The sequence below is a fragment of the Mustelus asterias genome, chromosome 11 (assembly GCF_964213995.1).
Source record: "Mustelus asterias chromosome 11, sMusAst1.hap1.1, whole genome shotgun sequence".
In the NCBI taxonomy this organism is placed as follows: domain Eukaryota; kingdom Metazoa; phylum Chordata; class Chondrichthyes; order Carcharhiniformes; family Triakidae; genus Mustelus; species Mustelus asterias.
The window spans coordinates 28,243,663-28,263,621 of NC_135811.1; the positions used below are offsets into that span (position 1 = coordinate 28,243,663).

The 19,959-nt window shown below is 41.1% G+C and overlaps 1 protein-coding gene across 1 annotated transcript in view; it reads left to right on the forward strand.

Annotated features, from left to right (window-relative positions):
• Positions 1 to 19,959, forward strand: part of wdr11 (WD repeat domain 11) — a 115,117-nt gene that overhangs the window by 76,670 nt on the left and 18,488 nt on the right. Inside the window, exons 20-25 of the mRNA XM_078223335.1 lie at positions 3,360 to 3,468; positions 3,774 to 3,836; positions 4,298 to 4,363; positions 9,330 to 9,495; positions 13,575 to 13,670; positions 15,252 to 15,417. Coding sequence (XP_078079461.1) covers positions 3,360 to 3,468; positions 3,774 to 3,836; positions 4,298 to 4,363; positions 9,330 to 9,495; positions 13,575 to 13,670; positions 15,252 to 15,417 — 666 coding nt within the window. The remainder of the gene's footprint in view (positions 1 to 3,359; positions 3,469 to 3,773; positions 3,837 to 4,297; positions 4,364 to 9,329; positions 9,496 to 13,574; positions 13,671 to 15,251; positions 15,418 to 19,959) is intronic.

Genomic DNA, 19,959 nt, shown 5'->3' on the forward strand with positions numbered 1-19,959 from the left:
AGAACGCTGGTTAGGCCACATTTGGAGTACTGCATCCAGTTCTGGTCGCCGCACTACCAGAAGGACGTGGAGGCGTTAGAGAGAGTGCAGAGAAGGTTTACCAGGATGTTGCCTGGTATGGAGGGTCTTAGCTATGAGGAGAGATTGGGTAAACTGGGGTTGTTCTCCCTGGAAAGACAGAGAATGAGGGGAGATCTAATAGAGGTGTACAAGATTATGAAGGGAATAGATAGGGTGAACAGTGGGAAGCTTTTTCCCAGGTTGGAGGTGACGATCACGAGGGGTCACGGGCTCAAGGTGAGAGGGGCGAAGTATAACTCAGATATCAGAGGAAAGTTTTTTACACAGAGGGTGGTGGGGGCCTGGAATGCGCTGCCAAGTAGGGTGGTGGAGGCAGGCACGCTGACATCGTTTAAGACTTACCTGGATAGTCACATGAGCAGCCTGGGAATGGAGGGATACAAACGATTGGTCTAGTTGGACCAAGGAGCGGCACAGGCTTGGAGGGCCGAAGGGCCTGTTTCCTGTGCTGTACTGTTCTTTGTTCTTTGAATGTGAAACCTTATCCTTTGGCAAAATGCAGTGTGCTCCAGATGAATGCTCCCATGAAATTCCATTTGAAAAATTGAAATCATGGCTGGAACATTAATCTCTTATAGTTCCTAACATCCAAGACACAATTACCATAATGTATCACCATTTTTACACTTTCATTTCGGCGTGCAAGAATCCCAATAAAAGACTCATTCCGAATCATTACCAAAATTGCTCTGTGGTTAGCTGAATGAATAATGGGTGCTTAAGTCATGGGATGAGCTTAAATAATAGGATGAGATTGAAACGATTAGGACCGCTCCTCACCATAATAATCAGAAAATTGTCAGGATTTCTCCCTCATTGTAGCGAACAGCACAATCGGGAACTAGAGCAGAGTGAGAGCCCTGGATAACTTTCGCTAATTAATACAAAGTCTTGCATTGTTGTTCTGTTGTTCCCAAAGACTTCCTTATCAGCCAAGAAACTTATATTAACATCCAGCTGTGTCTTTTACATCACTCCAGCGTCAGAGCTCTCCTGCTCCTATGATTGCTTCTGACGGTGATGCTTCTGTTCCTGTATCTGGATTAACTTAATTTCCATTCTCCTTCCCCCTCCTCTGCTCAACCTGAGCCTCGTATCCTCCGCTATGAGAAGATTGTGGCTGGATGCTCCATTCATGTTGACTATACCGTTAACTAGCTGCTTCAGGTCTCAGATTGAGCTCTTGTTCTATTACTTTGATTTCATTGTTTCCTCTCCTGAACTGAGAGTTGAAGTTTATAGTCCAAGTGCCTCTCTTTAAAGTTCTGTTTTTGTCTAATAAATTAATAAAGTCACATTTTCTTTAAAAAAACACATATGAATAAATCACAATAATATGTTACAGAAAGTGCTGAAGAATCGATGTTCTCTTGCACAGAAATTAGTTGGGCTAGCAGCAGAAATTAGTCTTAAGGTGGAGCATTGTGATAGTGCATTTATAAAGGCACACTTTCCTCTAAGATAATAAGTACTCAAAATAAGCACTGAACTCAAGTGATGTTAGGTGCTGACTATCAAAATACTTCAGCTCAATCAAACTGACTGACTGATTTCATAAGGACGGGCAATAGATAAGAGGCCTTGCCAGGAGCACTTGTATTCTATGAATGAATGAATAAATTAAATATTTGCTTTCATATACTTACAAATGTGGTTTTTAGTTAACAGTAATGGAAAAATACCAAATCATAACTTCTTATAGATTTAAGGTGATTGGTAGAAGGATTAGAGAAGACATGAGGAAAAATTTCACTCGGACGATGGTGCGTGTCTGAAATACACTGCTCAACTTGGTGGTTGAGACCGAAATACTCAACCCATTTAAAAGGTACCTGGATCAGCACCTAAAGCATTGTAACCTGCAAAGCTATGGACCAGGTGCTGAAGCATAGGATTTAAAATGGGCAGCTAGTGTCTTTTTTTGCTCTCTTTGCGGAGACGTTGGGCTAAGTGGCCTCTTTCTGTGCAGTAACTTTTCTATGGTTCTATTTCTTCTTGTTCTTTGACTAAACTACAAAATTGTCATCCTTTATGATTTAAGTGCTGAAAGGCTGTTGTAATTATGTTATTTATGTTCATGAATAATGCATAGCTGGCCATAATTATTGCAGACAAGTAGCAATGAGCAGTTTGAAGGGTCTTAATTCTCATCATACGATGTTATTCATTTTCCTGATACGCAGCCCGGACTCCACCTGGTGATAGAACTCCACCACTACAACAAAACATCTACCATTATCTTTTCATTCATTCCTCTCAGGCTTAGGTCAGAGGCAGTTAGTTACACTCAAAGGAAGGAATAGGTTTATGCTATAGATTTTGTTTAACTTTCAAGTGCACTAGAATTTTTCCCTGTGAGTCTCTGGTGGTATTTGAGTGACGTTTTTGTACCTGCAAGGAACTTGCGTAATCACTGACTTTTAAAGTTCCTCATGAAGATGCATATTTGTTAAGCCACTAGAAATTGTATGATTTTAAAAGGGAACATCCTTGTTCTATATGTAACTTTTTTCACTATTCGTAATCTTTGTTTATCTTGGCTGTTACTCCCTTTGATTTTTCTTGCACTTTATGCTGTGATCAGACCTATAATTGTATATGTTTTACAATCTTTCCTCACTAAACACAGCTGTCTGGTTTTCTGACTCAGACCTGACACCTTTTTTCCCCAACCTAGCCCAAGAGTGTCCATATCTTTCTGTTAGTATTTATTGAATTGTACTTGATTAAAAAAATTTTCTTCTCATATATTTTATATTCCAAAATCATTCTGTTTTAAAGTTTCCTCTAACTTGCTTACCTGCCTTACCCCTTTCTTTGTTCAGAGATGTCATTGCCTCAACTGGTTAAACAGCCAATTTCTGTGCCTTCTGCATTTCCTTCCTCATTTTTCACAATTACTTGCTGCTCTTCCAACCAGGACTCGATTCCTGTTGCTCATCTAACTTGACATAACTCCCAGCAAAATTTTCACGGATAGTGCTTATGTGGATAATTGTTTGGCAACTAATTAAAATCATGTTGCAGTGAAAGTTTTGAATGGACCTACCTTGCACTAAGTTGATCTTTCTCTACACCCTAGCTATGACTGTAACACGACATTCTGCACTCTCTCCTTTCCTTCTCTATGAACGGTATGCTTTGTCTGTGTAGCATGCAAGAAACAATACTTTTCACTGTATACGAATACATGTGACAAATCAAATCAAAAATTATGAATGTGGTGACTCAGTGAGGATGTATAGAGTAATTACCTTATTTGTAATTTTCTTTTGTAGATCTTCTTTGGTGTCCATATCTCCTACTTCCCAGATCTTGTCTTGTGTTGAAAGCTTTCCTGTTGCACCAACCATGGAAAGAAGAATATTCCTTGGATATTATGCAAATGTATGTACCTGTAACAATCCTAACCTTTTCATTTCAAAATTGGTCAGACAATTTAACAAATATTTAAAGGGAAGTCAATATGTTGTCTGACTGTGTAATGCTATTAAGATTCTTAATAGTTGAAAAGAAGTATGCTTACGGAACATATGTATATTAAGGTATTGTTAAAGCCACTAAGAGTTGATCATTTCTCTGTACCTTCGTTTTCTATCATTTTGAAGTTTGTATTGTTTATTGCTAAAATCACAGCAATGTATATTGAATGGTGGACTACCCCTCACTATTTTACCTGCTGTTTCCTGCAGTCAGTATTCAGAAAATGAAGATGTAAAATTCCTTATGCTGGAGCAATTGAACTCTATATCAAAGTAAGTAGGATTTTTATTTTAAGAAAGGTTTTCTACTACATAATTGAAATGCGTAACTTGTATTATTTAAAATGCGAACCTTACAGTGTGTATTGACGACACCTCAGAAATCCCATCCTTTTGTATTTTGCTAATTTGGTTATGAGATGTGAGCATCATTGGCAAGACCAACGTTTATTGCCCAACCCTAATTGCCCTTGAGAAGGTGGTGGGAGCCATGTTCTTGAACCTCTGTAGTCCATGTGGTGCGGCTACTCCCATGGTGCTATTATCTAGGTAGTTGCAGGATTTAAACCTTGCAGCAATGAATGAATGGTGATCTATTTCTATGGCAATATTTTGTGTGACATGGGTGACTTGGAAGGGACTTGCAGGTGATAATCGCATGTGCCCGCTGTCCTTATCTTTCTAGATGGTACGTATGTATATGTTAAGGTAAATACTGTCTATTTTCTTTACAGTGATATCCGATGTCTTCTTCTAGATCCAGAGTTCCAGCTGCTGCAGAGATGTTCTCTCGTAGCAAGGTAACTAGGACTACACTAGACTTCTTAAGATGCCTGCCACCTTCAATTCTGCCCTCCACTTTTAGCCATCTGCAAAACAGTATTGTTCAAGGTCACCGGTGGCATCCTGTTTGATTGCGACCACAGCTTGTTATTCTTTCTTGTGCACTTTGACCTTGCATAGAATTGCATAGATATTATAACATCGAACATATAACATCCAACTGGTTCATGCCAGTGTTTATGTTCTGCACTGTTTTGTGGTGCATCCCCCCCCCCCCATAACAAGTGAAAATGCTTTCTCTACGTTTACTCTTTCATAAAAGACTTCTTATCATCTCACCCCTCAGATATTTCTACAGCTAAGAGCTCCAAGCTGTTCAATTTTCTCGATAAATATAATCTCAAACGATTTGGGAACATCCATGTAAAACCTTTTTTACACCTTGTCCGGTGCTTCTATATCCCTTCTATAATTGAACCAGACTGTTCACAATACTCTTAAATTAGGTTCTTGTCAAGATTCTATATATGTTAAATATATTATCTTCTTTTCATTTTTGTCCCTCCCGTTTTTATGGCCTTATTCATTTTGTGCCCAGCTAGCAGTGATGAAATAATTACCTGGTTCTATTTTTTGCATGGTGTTGGTTGATCGGGAGAAATGCCCTCAATTTTTTAATGTGATGCAGTGGGAATTGCCCATCCCACTAGAGTAGGCCACTGGAACTTTGGTTTAACGTGTTGCCAAAAAGAACATCTATATCATCACACCAGTCCTGCACTTTCAGCTTGGATTGAGTGCTTGACTCCTGGTGTGGAGCTTGAACCTGCTGACTCTGCAGTGAACTTCCAAAATGAGGCACAGAAGGAATATTATCCTCACAAGAGATATATTATCCTATACTGCACGAGGACACAGTCTAATCACTGGACAAGGATGTTGCTGCTTGAGAAGGGCCAAAATTTTGATTTTTCAGTGTCTGAAACTCTGGCTAGTTGGCACTCAACCATTGGATATTGATTATGCTGCCCTTCCTCACTGCAAGATACACTGATCAGCAGTATTCCAGGCAGTATGGACACATTATCTCCCTTCTTACACGTGCATTCACATGCCCATCAGAGTACGATACACCCAACTAATGTCATCTTCATTCCCACTCACCCACACACATAACTTACACTCACAAGCACGTAATACTTGCCCACATTCTGTTATGATCCCATTTGGAGTTATGAATGGACAGCAGAATGGAACCCTAGCTCAAAAGACCATAACTTTTACTCTTTTAGAAAATATGGAAGACTGCTAATTAGTTTTAACAAGAGATACACATTTATTAAACATGAAAAATTAGATAATGGTGTAATACTCCTTTACTCCTTATCATCACCAATATGCACAGATTTTAAGGTTACCATGGATTACAAAGTATATCTTAAGCTACAAAATGGCCTCAGTAGCACCCTGTCCCATTAAACACACAAGCTGGCCGTGATTAGACACAATCTGCTCTGAATCCAAGTGAATGTCTGTGAATTTCTCCTCAAAATCCCTCCAGATGATTCTTGTACTGTGAGTCACCTTGAGTCACTGAATTCTGGCTTCCACGTGAGTGATTTTAAATTCCACTTTCAAAATAAGACACACTTTGAAATATTTTAAACAATGCGTTCCCTCAGCGGTGTCCATTAAAGATTCAATTATACGTTTTGCACCTCCCCCCTTCAGGTTTTCTTTGTCTTCACAGTTGCTTTAACTATTGATTCCCAGTATTAAGATGGTACCAAACCTCTGATTTACCTCCTGAAGTCTGCTTTCATATCTGGTCACTACAGCTGTCTCTTTCCATCACAACACTTTGTCAGCCTTTCCCTAGAATTCTCCTGAACAATACCTGATTCAGCTTCTTCGTCTCTGTTCCCTTAACCTCAGTCTTCTTAAGACATTTTTTTCTGTTCAAATTCCTTGGTTATCTGGACTTTACCTGATTCTTTGGGAAGCCTACCTTTTGCAGCCTCCTTCTCTTGTTCAGTTGTTCTTCTGGCAGAGTTGAGTGATGTTCGCTCCCTGGTGTCCTATCTCCAACCGCAAACAAATTCAGCTTAAACTAAATTGAAAAAGCCTTTCTATTTAAAAGCCGCCCTGCCCCCGATTGCTAAGCAACGGTCTCGTGCTTCTGCTAACTTGTTTACTTTTCCATGCTGTAACCTCTCTAAGCACAATAGCAGCTCAGTTTGAATTGAAACCAAAACCCTCACACATACAAATACCTCTGTCTAGCAGGAATCTAACTATAGGTTTACCCTTCTTTACGCAGAAACACGAAATTAAAATTATACCTTATTTCTAATATTTACCAATACAAATATAAATCTCTTAAAACTACCTTTGTTTTCCTGGCAACTCACACACTCACACACTATGCATCAATGCCCACAGACATACACTGTCCTTTAATGCATGCAAAACCATCCCCTCCACACTCCTGCACAAAGCATACTTAATAGGCCCCAGGGTAAGACACCATTCACCAAAATTCTGCTATGGCTTCAATATCAGGACTTTCCTCCTTCAGTATCTTTGCCTTGTGACCTACCTTCTCCTGGGCCTTTTCCCTCTATTACTTACCTCTGATGGTATTGGCTCAGGTTCCAACATCATTTCAGGTACCCTGAGGTCCCGACCTGGTGCTACAAAAATTCCACAGATTCCTTGCACAACATAAGTGGTCTGTCTGTATGAAATTTAATTAAGCAATTAAAAGTATATTTTTGTTTGTTTACTTAATGTGACACTTGTTGCTGGTGCTGAGCAGCGATAATCAGTTCTGATGCTGGAAATACTCAGCGGGTCAATAGGGAGGGAGAAAGTGAGTTAATATTTCAGGTCAGTGGCCTTTCATCAGAACTGGTCATCAGTTCCACCTGCCACATCCGCCAAATTAGCACCTGCAGTGTTTTGTGCTTCTACAAATCTGCTTTAGTGGGATTCTAAAAGCGTAGTAAAACAACCTCTCCCCGCCCCTAGCTAAGTTGTTATAGAAAGGTTACGATGCAAATGGCCTATCATATTCGTGCCAGCTCTCTACAACTCTTCTAGTTCCACTCCCCACTTTTTCCCGTAGCCCTGCAAACATTCTCTCTTCTGATAATTATCCAATCCTCTTTTGAAGACCTCCATTGAATCTGCTTTCGCCAGACTCTCAGACAGTTCATTCCAGATCCTACCCACTTGCTGCATAAAATGCTTTTCCTCATATCACCATTACTTCTTTGGCCAATCGCCTTAAATCGATGTCCTCTGGTTCTCCATCCTTCCATCAATGGGAACAATTTCTTCCTCTGTACTCTGTCTCAACTCCTTATGACTTTGAACACCTCTATCAAATTTCCTTTCAAGCTTCTCTTCTCCATTCATCCTCGTACCTGAAATTCCTCATCCCTGAAACTGTACTTGTGAATCTTTTTCTGCACCCCCTTTAATGCCTTCACATCCTTCCCAAAGTGTGGTGGCCAGAACTAGACACAGTGCTCCAATTGAGGCTGAATCAATGTTTTATATAGGTTGATCATAATTTCCTTTTTTTTGTACTCTGTTTCTATTTATACAGCCCAGAATCCTGTATGCTTTATGAATTGCTTTTTCAAGCTACCCTGCCATGTTCAGTGATTTGTGCACACATCACCCCATTACTGGCAGCAATCAGGAGATTACCACCTTCGAGGTCCTGCTTGCTAGATTTTTCCTAGCTCACTGAGATCAACCTGTGTGACCTTGTACTTCTCTCTATCTCAGTTTTTGGTACTCATATGGACCATAAATGCTGACAGTTCATCCCTTCCCTTCAGCACTCTGCAGCCCTTCAGTGACAACTTACACTAGCATAAGAGAGGCAACACACTATCTTAAAATGACGTTTGAGGTTATGCAAACACCTACCTATTCCCCTAACTATTGAATCCCCCTATCATTATGGCTTTAACAAACTTCCTCCTGTGTCCCTGTACATCAGAGCTAGTCTGTCCCACCACGCTCCAGAGGAATGATCACTCTCACCAGTATATTTTGAAACCTTACAGAAGAAAATCAAAAATACAACATCTACATTGTGAAGAGGGACGGTAGTTAAAGTTATGAAATATTTGAAACTAATTCCCCTGTTAGTTTCTACATTGAGAGAGTGATTCATGTTGGTTTATATGTGCCTTATTGTGTATGCCACTGATGATTAAATACGGTTCTTGTACAGAGAAGGATTCCAATCCGCCTCACCCCTTAATGATAAACTGATGCTCAGCATTGCCCCAAATCCTTCCTAACCTCTTGTTCCTTTCTGTGAGGTGACCGAATCACCTGCAGATCAAAGCGCTGGTTACTGAGTACCAAGGAGTATGGCATTTTCCCGTTCCAAGCGAAGCTGTAGTGTTATATTGTTACACTTAACGCTAACATGCTGTCGCAAAGTGTCTACAGGCTGCAAAAGTGGAAAATGTCAGCGGTGCTGTTACATTTACCACTACACATGCATCGTCAGGCCAAGAAGAGTGTGGCTGGAAGAAAGGAAGGTAAACAGTTGGACTTTTACCAGTGGTAGGGCCGGAAGTGGAGAACAAACTGCTTTTTGGATGGTGGAATTGATGATGCACAGGAACAGTACAGTGTATTTTTGGTTAATAAATGCAAGACTCTTGAAACCTTCATGTGGACCCCTGATTGTGAATCTTTGCTCTGAGACATCCCTGTGTGTAATAATCATTAAACAAATATCAGCTGCTGTTAACAGCGGGCGAGCGGGAGAGGAAATAATGCTTGTTCCCTTACAGTTGTCGCCTTTGAAGAATGACTTTTACCGTGGGAAGAGATTTTTGTTGTTCTTGCGGAATCTACACTTAATAAATATATTTATAATGTCCCCTTATTATAACATCTTCAGTCCTGTCGATTCCTCCCAGTGAGTTCAACTGCTTTTTTCTCTTTTAGACTTTTTGGTGATGAGTCAGAACTGCAATTCTGGACTGTTGCTGCTCATTATTTGTACAGCTTCTCAAAAGGAAAAGAGCTGATTCCACCAAGTACAGTTCAAGAGAGCCAAGCAAGTCCACTAGATATTTGCTGTGACATACTCTGTGAAAATTCCTACTTCCAGGTAATATGAATTGTAGCTAACAAGCAGTTTCATATGGGGATGTCTTTGCTCCCTCCTCTGCTGCATGAGTAACGTCAGTGCCCCACGAGATACCGGTCCTGTTCTTGGTCATTCACTTCATAGATTTTTCTTAAAATGTGTTTTTTTCCCCCCGCCTTGGACACCTGACCAAATCCCCGCATTCTGTTTTTGACCAGTTTCAATGAGCACACCCCAATCTCTTAGAAAAGCTTATCAAGCCCAAGAGAGCAAGAGAGAGTCTAAAAGGCAACAGTGACAGGGACCTCAGTTGATCGTGGCAGCAGGAGGTCAGCGAGAGACACAAAGCACGAGCCTGCGAGACAGCAGTGCTGGAGACCGATAACCTGGACCTGATTGAAGACAGTAGGAGAAGCGGCAGAGGATATACGAGGGAGAGTGGGGGGAATCTAATCAGACGCAGCAACAGCATAGCAGGAGATTTAAAGAGAGAGGGGAGGGAATAGCATGGACCTGATCGGTATATTTCCAAAGAAACAAGTTGTGTCAATAGACAGCAGATAGGTGATTAGTTGGCTAGTATTAAATTTGTTCAAAGAAAGGGCAGTGGTTTAAAGAAGAAAAGGAAACTATAAAGTATTGTCTTAAGTTTTAACAAAGTGGGTTAAATTAATTAATAAAATTTGGGGTAAATATAACAATTAGGGAGAATTTAAACAAAATTGTTTTCTTATTTATTGCAATAAGGGCCTGTCTGCATTTGCTTCCCTAATAGCATTGCTGTAACCTACATACTGACTTTTTGTGTGATTTGTATGAGTGCACCTCAGGTGTCTGAACATCAACAAGTTTCATGCCTTTTAAAACTTTTTTGCTACTCTATTCTTAATCAAATTGAACAACCACTAACCCCCACATCATACTCCATCTGCCACCTTGTTGCCCACTTGCTTAACCTGTCTGTATCGCTTTGCAGCTCTTTGTGGTCCACTGCATAGCTTGCATTCCCACCTATCATTGTATCCTCAGCAAACATAGATATATTACACTCTGTATCTTCACCTAAGTCATTAATATAGATTATAAATTACTGAGGCACCAGCACTGATCCTTGTAGGACTTCACAGGTCATAGCCTGCCAGTTTGAAAATGCCCCATTTATGCCTACTCTGCTTCTAGATAAGCAATCCTCTATCACGTTTTTATATCACTACCAACTCTGTGAGCCTTTGTGTATTAACCTTTCATTTGTCATCTAATTGACTGCCTTTTGAAAATCCAAATATACTACATCCAATGGTTCTCCTTTATCTACTATAGTCATTACATTCTCAAAAAGCTCTAATAAATTTGGCCAACAGGATTCCCCTTTCCTAAGACCATGTTGCCTTGATCTGATTATGCTATACTTTCGTAAGTGCATAGTTAAGATTTTGTTAATAGAACTCCTAGCACTTATCTGATGAATGATGCCAGGCTAACTGATCCCTTTTCCTCCCTTCCTGCATACTTGAATAACAGTATTATGTTTGTTAACTTCCAATCTGCTGGGATTGTTCCAGAATCTAGGGAAATCTGGAAAATCATAGCCAAAGCACCCACTATCTCATAGAATCATACAATAGAATCGTACAGTACAGAAGGAGCCATTAGGCCCATCGAGTCTGCACCGACCACAATCCCACCCAGGCCCAATCCCCATAGCCCCATGCATTTACCCTAGCTAGTCCCCCTGATACTAAGGGACAATTTGGCATGGCCAATCCACCTAACTCGCACATCTTTGGACTGTGGGAGGAAACCGGAGCACCCGGAGGAAACCCACGCAGACACGGGGAGAATGTGCAAACTCCACACAGACAGTGACCCAAGCCGGGAATCGAACCCGGATCCCTGGCGCTGTGAGGCAGCAGTGCTAACCACTGTGCCATCTGTACCACAGCTACATCTCTGTAGCTGTTTCATTTTGAATCTGAGGATGTGGGCCATCAGCTCCTGGGGATTTGTTGAATATTAGTCCTTTAAGCTTCTCCAGCACTTTTTCCTCTGCTGATATTAATTGCCTTAATTTCCTCATTTTTATTAATCTCTAGGTTACCCTTTATTTCTAGCATTTAACTTAAATCTTCTACATCAAATATTTATTCAATGCTTCTTTGTTTCTGCCTCTAAGGGACCAACGTTTACTTTAGCTACCCATCTTTACATGCTTGTAAAACCCCTGACAATCTGTCCTTATATAACTGGCTAGTTTGCTCTCATATCCTATTTTCTTCCTTTTTAATCAACCTTTTGGTGGTCCTTTTCAGATTTCTAAAATACTTCCAATCCACAAACTAATGACTATGCTTTGCACCATTATAAACCTCTTCTTTTAATCTGCGTGGTAACGTTAAAATCACAACCAAGCCATTCAGGAAGCTGAGAAGTGCTTCTTGCAAATGTAGAATATTCTCCCACAAAATCCAGTATATGCCAGGCCAATTAATTTTAAATATCAAATCAAAGGATTTTTTACTAGACATGGCAATGGAGCTGAAACATGGAAACATTTCTTTCTGGAACATTTAGTCCCTTGAGGCTGTTCCACCATCTAACCAGATCATGGCTAATTTTTGACCTCACTCCATTTTGTCCCAAATCCCTAATGCATCTGACTAACTAAAAACTTATCGATCTCACTTTTAAAATTAACAGTTGATCCAGCATCAATTGCTTTCTGCAGAAGAGAGTCCCAAACTTCTGCCAGCCTTTCTTGTGTGAAGAAATGTTCCCTAATTTCAGTCGTGAAAGGCAGATGATTGAAGTTAAGATACATGTTGACTTTGATCTCAAGATTGGAATTACGTATTCCTACTTCTAAATTCTTTTATCTCCATTCCAGGTCCTGTGGATTTGATTTTTTAATTTTATTTTTGGATTTGCCCTAGTTAAACATTGATTTGGTTTTCTGTACTATTAATAGTACAAGTTATAAGGCTAGTCATGATTTGGAAATATTCAAAGGAAAATACTTCAAAACATTAACATGTTTTGTACAATCTTATTTCAAAATAAAAGATTTGCAGGACTTGGGGTGAAAGTGAAAAGGGAAATATGTAGTAGGATGCTCAAAGAATTAAGTACACAGCTGAAATCTGTAACTCAGTCACCCTGTGGTGTAGATTATTGATTGTGGTACACTAAAATATATAGCCCATTGGCTGTAGTGTCCCATAGTGCCGATTGTAAGAATTACAACTGCATGATTGATCATTCATATGTTCTGTGCATCAAAATGAAATGAGTTGATTACAATAGGCACAATGGTGAAATTTTCAGAATTAAATTGCCGAACTGACTTTTGAAATAATGTTTATTTAATATGAAAATAATGGGGCTTTGCAATCATTTCCACTTAGAATACTAACCCCCAGAAAGTTGGACCTATATTTCAAATTGCCCAGCTAATTTTTTATTCTGAAGATCCTTAAGCATTTTTATAGCATTGCTGAAATGTGACATTACCAGCTTTTAAAATCATCGCAACATGAAGTATACATTGATGTTTGCTTTTCATTTTTTGAATCTTTGTTCTTGTTTTATGCTCAAACTGGCTTGGAAGACCCATGACACCTGAAGGTGCGAATTGACACAAATTAGAAATACTGTAGCTTCCGGAGTTATTAACTATCTTCTGATAACTAATCACCATGCCAAAGACAAGCTAGCTAACCTTCCGTCAGATATTTCTGCAGTTTCAAACAACTGTATTACAGAAAATGGGGGAAAAAAAAGACAAACACTCTGGAGGTTGTCACGGTTCTTTGGTAGTTGAATTTTAAAAGGAGCATTAATAATGAAGCAATCTGTTTATGGTAGGGTGAGATTGTAATGGGATACAGCAAAGTGATTCGATAGCATCCTGTATGGCATCAGTTACTTAACGTCCCATTTTTCTTTCATTTACCGAAATAATAATCAACATATATCCTGTTCTGAGAGTTTCCTGCTTCTATGAATGATTTGCCCGGGCAGTATTGGATCTTCTTAAAATATGGCTTCGCTGCGATCAGTTTTCAGCTTTCTGCAAATTCTTTTAAAATTAATTTTATTTATAGAGATCGCAGATTGAGCGAGTTAATCTGCAAGAGGCAAAACGAACAACGTATGATCACACAAGGAAATGTGCAGACCAGTTGCTCTTATTAGGCCAGGTAAGCAATCTGCATTTTTCCTGACCATCATCACTGCGATAGACATTTATAATTTCTAATGAACTGCTAAATGCCTAACTTCTTTTTGCTTATCAAAATATTAAAAGTATAAGTTGCAAGAACTGAATTGAAAAGAAGAATCGCAATAAAGTATATTGGAATGCAATTAATAAATCTGGAATATAAAGCTAGTCTCAGATTGCTGTAAAAACCCATCTGGTCCTTTAGGGAAGGAAATCTGCCAACCTCAGCTGGTCTGGCCTGTGTATGACTCCCGAACCACAGCAATGTGCTTGAGGCTTAACTGCCCTCTGATTTAGCAGGCCACTCATTTCGGGGACAGTTGGGGATGACCAGCAAACACTGCCCTTACCGACGATGCCCACATCTCATGAAAGAATAAATCAATTTGCAACCTTTTGTGCGTTGCTGAGAGCTGCACAGAGGTCACACGGTTTTATCACAGTCAGGGGCGTTATCAACAAAATGTGTTGCAGAAACTAAGGGTGGAATTTTGCACTGTTGGCTGAGGTGAGAAAACCGGTGTGAAACTCTCCAGCTGCACAGCTGAGTTTTCTCTCCGGAGTCTACGGCACTCTGTGCACAGAAAAGTTGGAGGTGTGGTTATCGCCGTTACACTGGCAGAATGGGGCCTGATAGTGCTGGCAATGCGGCAGCATATAGATTGATCTGCATTGAATTCTGCTCCATCCTTTCCCCCCACAAGCACCAGGGCAACCCCTCCCCCTCCAATCCACAGATAAGAGGAACCCCCCACCCCCCATGGAGCTCCCCAGAGAGCCCACCCCAAGCACTGCCACCCTGGCAATGCCAGGGTACTGCCCAGGTATGTCCCATCTCTCCCACCAAGGGGGCTACACTTTGCACCCCCGGCAGGTTTCCCTCTACTGCTTCACGTTTTGCAAAAGCAGTTGTTAATGTGGGGGAAACCTATGGTGGGGAAGCCCTTTTAAGTATATTTAAATTTATTAAAATATATTTAAATTTATTAAAATATATTTAAATTTATTAAAATGTATTTAAATGACGCTCCTGCCCTTTCTCGCCACTGAGATTCTTGTTCCAGCGGCCTTGCGAGATTTTCCACCGGTGTCGCTATTTGCTCCCGGAGGGAATGCCGGCAGACAATCCGAGCTGAAGTGTGGCACTTGTAGGAGATGTGCAATATTTACAATACTTTTAATTCTCGGTGTGCATGAATCAAACTACTGTAAAACTAATCAATGTTTAAAATGTTCAATTCTTTACTATGAAATATTTCTTTTCTCTGAGTTGCCTGATTAGAGGTGTTTATTGCGAGAGTTAAGATGGATGTAAACCAGCAGCAATGCTGGTGGAAAATGAGCTGAGCTCATGCTGCATCAGATGCTTTAAAATTGGATTAAATTTCAAACAATTTGTTCTTCTTTCCCAATAAGCTTATTACGGTCAGCATTTTTGCTATTAAGGAACTCCGATACAGAAACAGGAAATAGCGATATTGGTAAACAAAGAATATTTGCTTCTCATGAAATGAATAATGCTGACTGACCTTATAATATCGCTGTTTATGTTTGACAGACGGACAGAGCAGTGCAGCTGCTATTGGAAACAAGTGCAGAGAATCCAAGCTATTACTGTGACTCACTGAAAGCTTGTCTGGTTACCACCATTACTTCTTCAGGTCCTTCCCAGAGCACCATAAAACTGGTAGCTACAAACATGATAGCAAATGGAAAGCTAGCAGGTAACCGTCTACCTGTGAGACAAAGTCAAGTTTGGACATTTTGAGTTACTTAAAATTTTGCTGGTGTAATTTTTATGTAGCACTCTGCAGATCAGCTGTTGGCTTTTGTTGTGGGGATTTGAACTGGGATGCTAATCCTGTTTAATGGGGCGATTTGGAGCCCATGTTTACAGTCAGTGTAAGTGGCGATGCGGGCCCAAACTCTCAAGAGTCGGAACATGAAATTCTCACCAGTGAGATCTCATTTCCCAATTTTCGACCGCCCTCGCCCCTGACTTAACAGTGGGAACTTTATTTCATTATATTTTAATAAATTGAAATATCATTATAGGGCTTCCCCCTGTAATATGTTTTGTCACATTGGCGAGGTTCACAACAGGTTTGGAAAAACCTGAGGCAGTCGAAAGGAACCTGCTGTGGGCGCAAAAATCACTGTAGCCCCCTGGGAAAGAGGGACATGCCCATAGGGCACTGCCCATTTGCACCCTCCTGGCAGTGCCAACCTGATGGTGTGGGCCCTCAGGTGAGGGTTCCCCTTCTGTATGGTTAGGGGGAGGTCACCCTGATCCCTGAGTGGTTGTGGGGTTGGGGCGATGCCTGTGGGATGAGGGTGCCCCGATGCTTGTGGAGAGGGCAGGATCCCAATCCCTGAGTGCTGGGGAGTGGGGAATGCCCTGATACTTGTCTCCCGTGGCCAATGGGCGGAGGTTGTGGGATGGTAGTTTCTTTCAAACACAGATTGGGGGTGACCTTTAAAGATGGCGCATTGATCTCTGTGGAGCGGGCATTGCCAGCTCTGTCGGGCCAGAGCGACGGGGTAAACCATGCTCCCAGATTCTGTGTGCGCAGCTTGCCAGCGAATGTGGAGAGAGCACTGGACTGTGCAGCTGGAGAGCTGCATGATGGTTTCCCCACTGAAACTGACACTCTGACAAATTATGGGAAGATCTTGCCCAGTATGTTAAGTAGCTCTAGAGAATGAGTTTCCTGGTCAGCTAACTTATTTACAGCAACGAGGAAAACTGCCTAGGTTTGGACCCCCATTCCAGTTAGTGCTATGCGTGACAGCTGATAAAATTCCAAGGTAGGAAAGAATTGAAACTTCAAAAACGGCTAAAAGCTGGCAATTCTAGAAGATCTGCAGCATACCAAAAAACTCCTTGTATTTGATATCGACATGGTATTGAAAATATTTAAATATTTTCACAGACAGCTAGCCAAGCTGCCTGCCTGTCATATTTGGTAGGCTATTCAATCTGAACTGAATAATAAAACCTCAACCAATGAATTTTCATTGGTAGGTGATCAGAACATTCTCCACTTCCACTTTTCAACAGATAATTTGATTCAGGTTTTACAATTTAAAATTGCAAATGAAATTGACAACCTACAAAAAAATCCTTGGTGTTAGAATTATCATTTCAATTTACCTCCACAAAAATGATCAAATTTTGTTTTACACATCATAAGCCAGGCATCTGTCCTTTAAAAATGAGTTGTCGTCATGTTCTGATGTTTAATTCCCACCTGTGCCATTCTCCATCAAGCGGCAGATAAAAACTAACTTGGCGAATCCAGCAGAGCCTCATAATCTGTTTGTCATCTGTTGTAGTTTTGAGGCTTTCACTCGTGGGTTTATGCTTTTGTTCTCGAGACTAAAGGACGCTGCTGTGTCACCTTTCACACTTAAAAGCCCCCAAACCACCCCCCCCCCCCCCCCCCCCCCCGTTAGTTTTTGGTTTGTACTCAGTTAAGGTTTAATGTTAAAGTAAAAAAGGGTAATGGAGAGTCAAAGATAGACACTGGGATGGAAAAGGAAAACTGCAGTGAGATATCCAGAGATCTGGCTCAAATTCTGGCAGAAAAGTTCGCAAAAACGTTGACAGATCAATAGTGGGATATCTTCAAATGTGAGCACTCTGGAGTACAAAACAAAAGACATTGCCCGTAAGGTGAAGAGGGGAATGCATGAATGAATACAATTCTGTGGATAAGCAGAGTAAATCGACCTGTAAATTAAAAGGATGTGTCTGATGTTAGAAATAATACTTCAGATAACCATAAAAGGTATAAAAAGTGTAGTGGGAGATAAAAAGGAAGTTAGAAGCACTCAAATGTTTAATGTATGGAAATTATTAGGCTAGACACTTTGCGGTTTTGGGGTGCTTCTAAGAGTGGAAGGTTGTAATACAGGATGTATTTGAATTGAGTACATCTGATATTTTGCTGTTTCAAGAAAATAAAATCTTGATTTAGCCAAAGACCTCCCCTCCTCTCAGAAGTAGCTCAAAGAAACATAGCTCCTACAGTTAGAATATAGCTTATGTATGTGGTTTGTTTTCATAGAAAGAAAGAAACCCTACAGTACAGAAAGAGGCCATTCGGCCCATCGAGTCTGCACCGACCACAATCCCACCCAGGCCCTACCCTCATATCCCTACATATTTTACCTGCTAATCCCTCTAATCTACACATCCTAGGACTCTAAGGGGCAATTTTAGCATGGCCAATCAACCTAACCCGCACATCTTTGGACTGTGGGAGGAAACTGGAGCACCCGGAGGAAACCCACGCAGACACGAGGAGAATGTGCAAACTCCACACAGACAGTGACCCAAGCTGGGAATCGAACCCAGGTCCCTGGAGCTGTGAAGCAGCAGTGCTAACCACTGTGCTACCGTGCCGCCCAATTGTCCAATTTTGGAGCTGCAATTGTCACAATGTCTACATGCAGTAGCACTCTTGAAAACAAAGTGCTGCACAGTGGTTAGCATTGCTGCCTCACAGCTCCAGGGACCTGGGTTCGATCCCGGCCTTGGGTGACTGTCAGTCTGTGTGGAGATTGCACATTCTCCCCGTGTCTGCGTGGGTTTCCTCCGGGTGCTCCAGTTTTCTCGCCACAGTCCAAAGATGTGCAGGTCAGGTTGACTGGCCATGACAAATTGCCTCTTGGTGTCTGTGGGACTAGCAGGTTAAGTATGTGGGGTTACGGGGGTAGGGCCTGGGTGGGATTGTTGTCAGTGCAGGCTCAATGGGCTGAATGGCCTCCTTCTACACTTTAGGGATTCTATAATTTGAATTCTAATGTATTCAACACTTGAATTAAAATATTTTTTAAAAGTGCTACAGTTTTTGTGGCTAGCAGAAAGGAGATTTTCATTCCAGTAGTCAAGCCAGGTTGCACCTAAGGTCAAGATTTGCAAGGGAAGTGTACTGACCCAATACGGCACCTAGTTTCGCCCTTCACTGCACTCCTATCGTCCCTACCTCCCTCTACCAACAACCCCACTCCCCATGCCACACCTCTATTGGCTTCTTACCATATTTCCTACTAATCATCAATCAGTGGTGCCTAAAATTCAAGAGCAAAACCTGTTTAGTAACCTTGTATAATTCAAAGGCATCATCAGATATTTCATTTCTTGGAACATTGGCTATTAATGTATAAGAATATACAATCATATCCTGTGAAAATAGTCTAAATATCTTAGTAGCTCCTGCCAGCACAGAAGCAAAAACCGGATGCTGGAAATCTGAAATAAAAACAGAAAACACTGAAAATACTCAGCAAGTCTGGCAGCATCGACGAAAACAGAAACAGCTAATATTTTTGGTTTAAAGCGAGAGAAAGTGGGGAGGGTTGGAAAAATGCAAAAGAGAAAATCTGTGATAGGGTAGAAAGCAGGCAAGATGGAATGACTAAAGTGTTGATGGTGCAACTCCAAAGGGAGTTGTAATGGGACAAGTAAAGAAACAAAAGATATATCTGGAGGAAGTGTGAATGGTAAAATCATGAACAGCTGTCGTGCAAAACAAAAAGAGACAAACGAGAAAGAAAACCAAAACCAGCAAAGAGAAAGGAAACAAAATGAGTCAGAAGTTCCAATCTGAAATCGTTCAAAGCATTGAGCTAGAAGGCTGTAAAATGAATGCTGTTCTTTGTGCTTGATTAGAACACTCTAGGACAGCAAGGTCAGAATGCAAACAGGATGGAGAATTAAAGTGCCAGGCGACCTGAAGCTTGGAATAAGGCTTGTGGACTGAATGGCTGTGTTCAGCATACATAATTGTGTTTCTCCTATCCTTCCCTCCACCCCACCAACCTTCATATTCAGTGGATCACCCCCTGCTATTTACTTCCAGCCCAATGCCAATACCAAACAGACCATTCCCTCCACAGCACCTGGTGCACTCCTCAGTCACTCCTCCCCTTCTCAATGCGGTGTTTGTTATCTTTTATCTCCTTCTTACTGACCAAGGCCCCAAATACTCTTTCAAGGTGAAACATCAATTTACTTATACTCCTTTCAATTTAATACATCTATTCACTGCTCACAATGCAGTCTTCTCTACATTGGGGTGGCCACATACAGATTGGGTGACCACTTTGTGGAACACCTCGATTCAGTCCACAAGTGTGGTCCCAAGCTTATAAAGGCCTGCCATTTTAATCCTCCACCTTGACCTCTTTGTTCCTGCCCCGCCCCCCCCCCCCCCCCACCCCCGCAGGTTTCCAATGCAGCTCGATATAAGCTCAAGGAA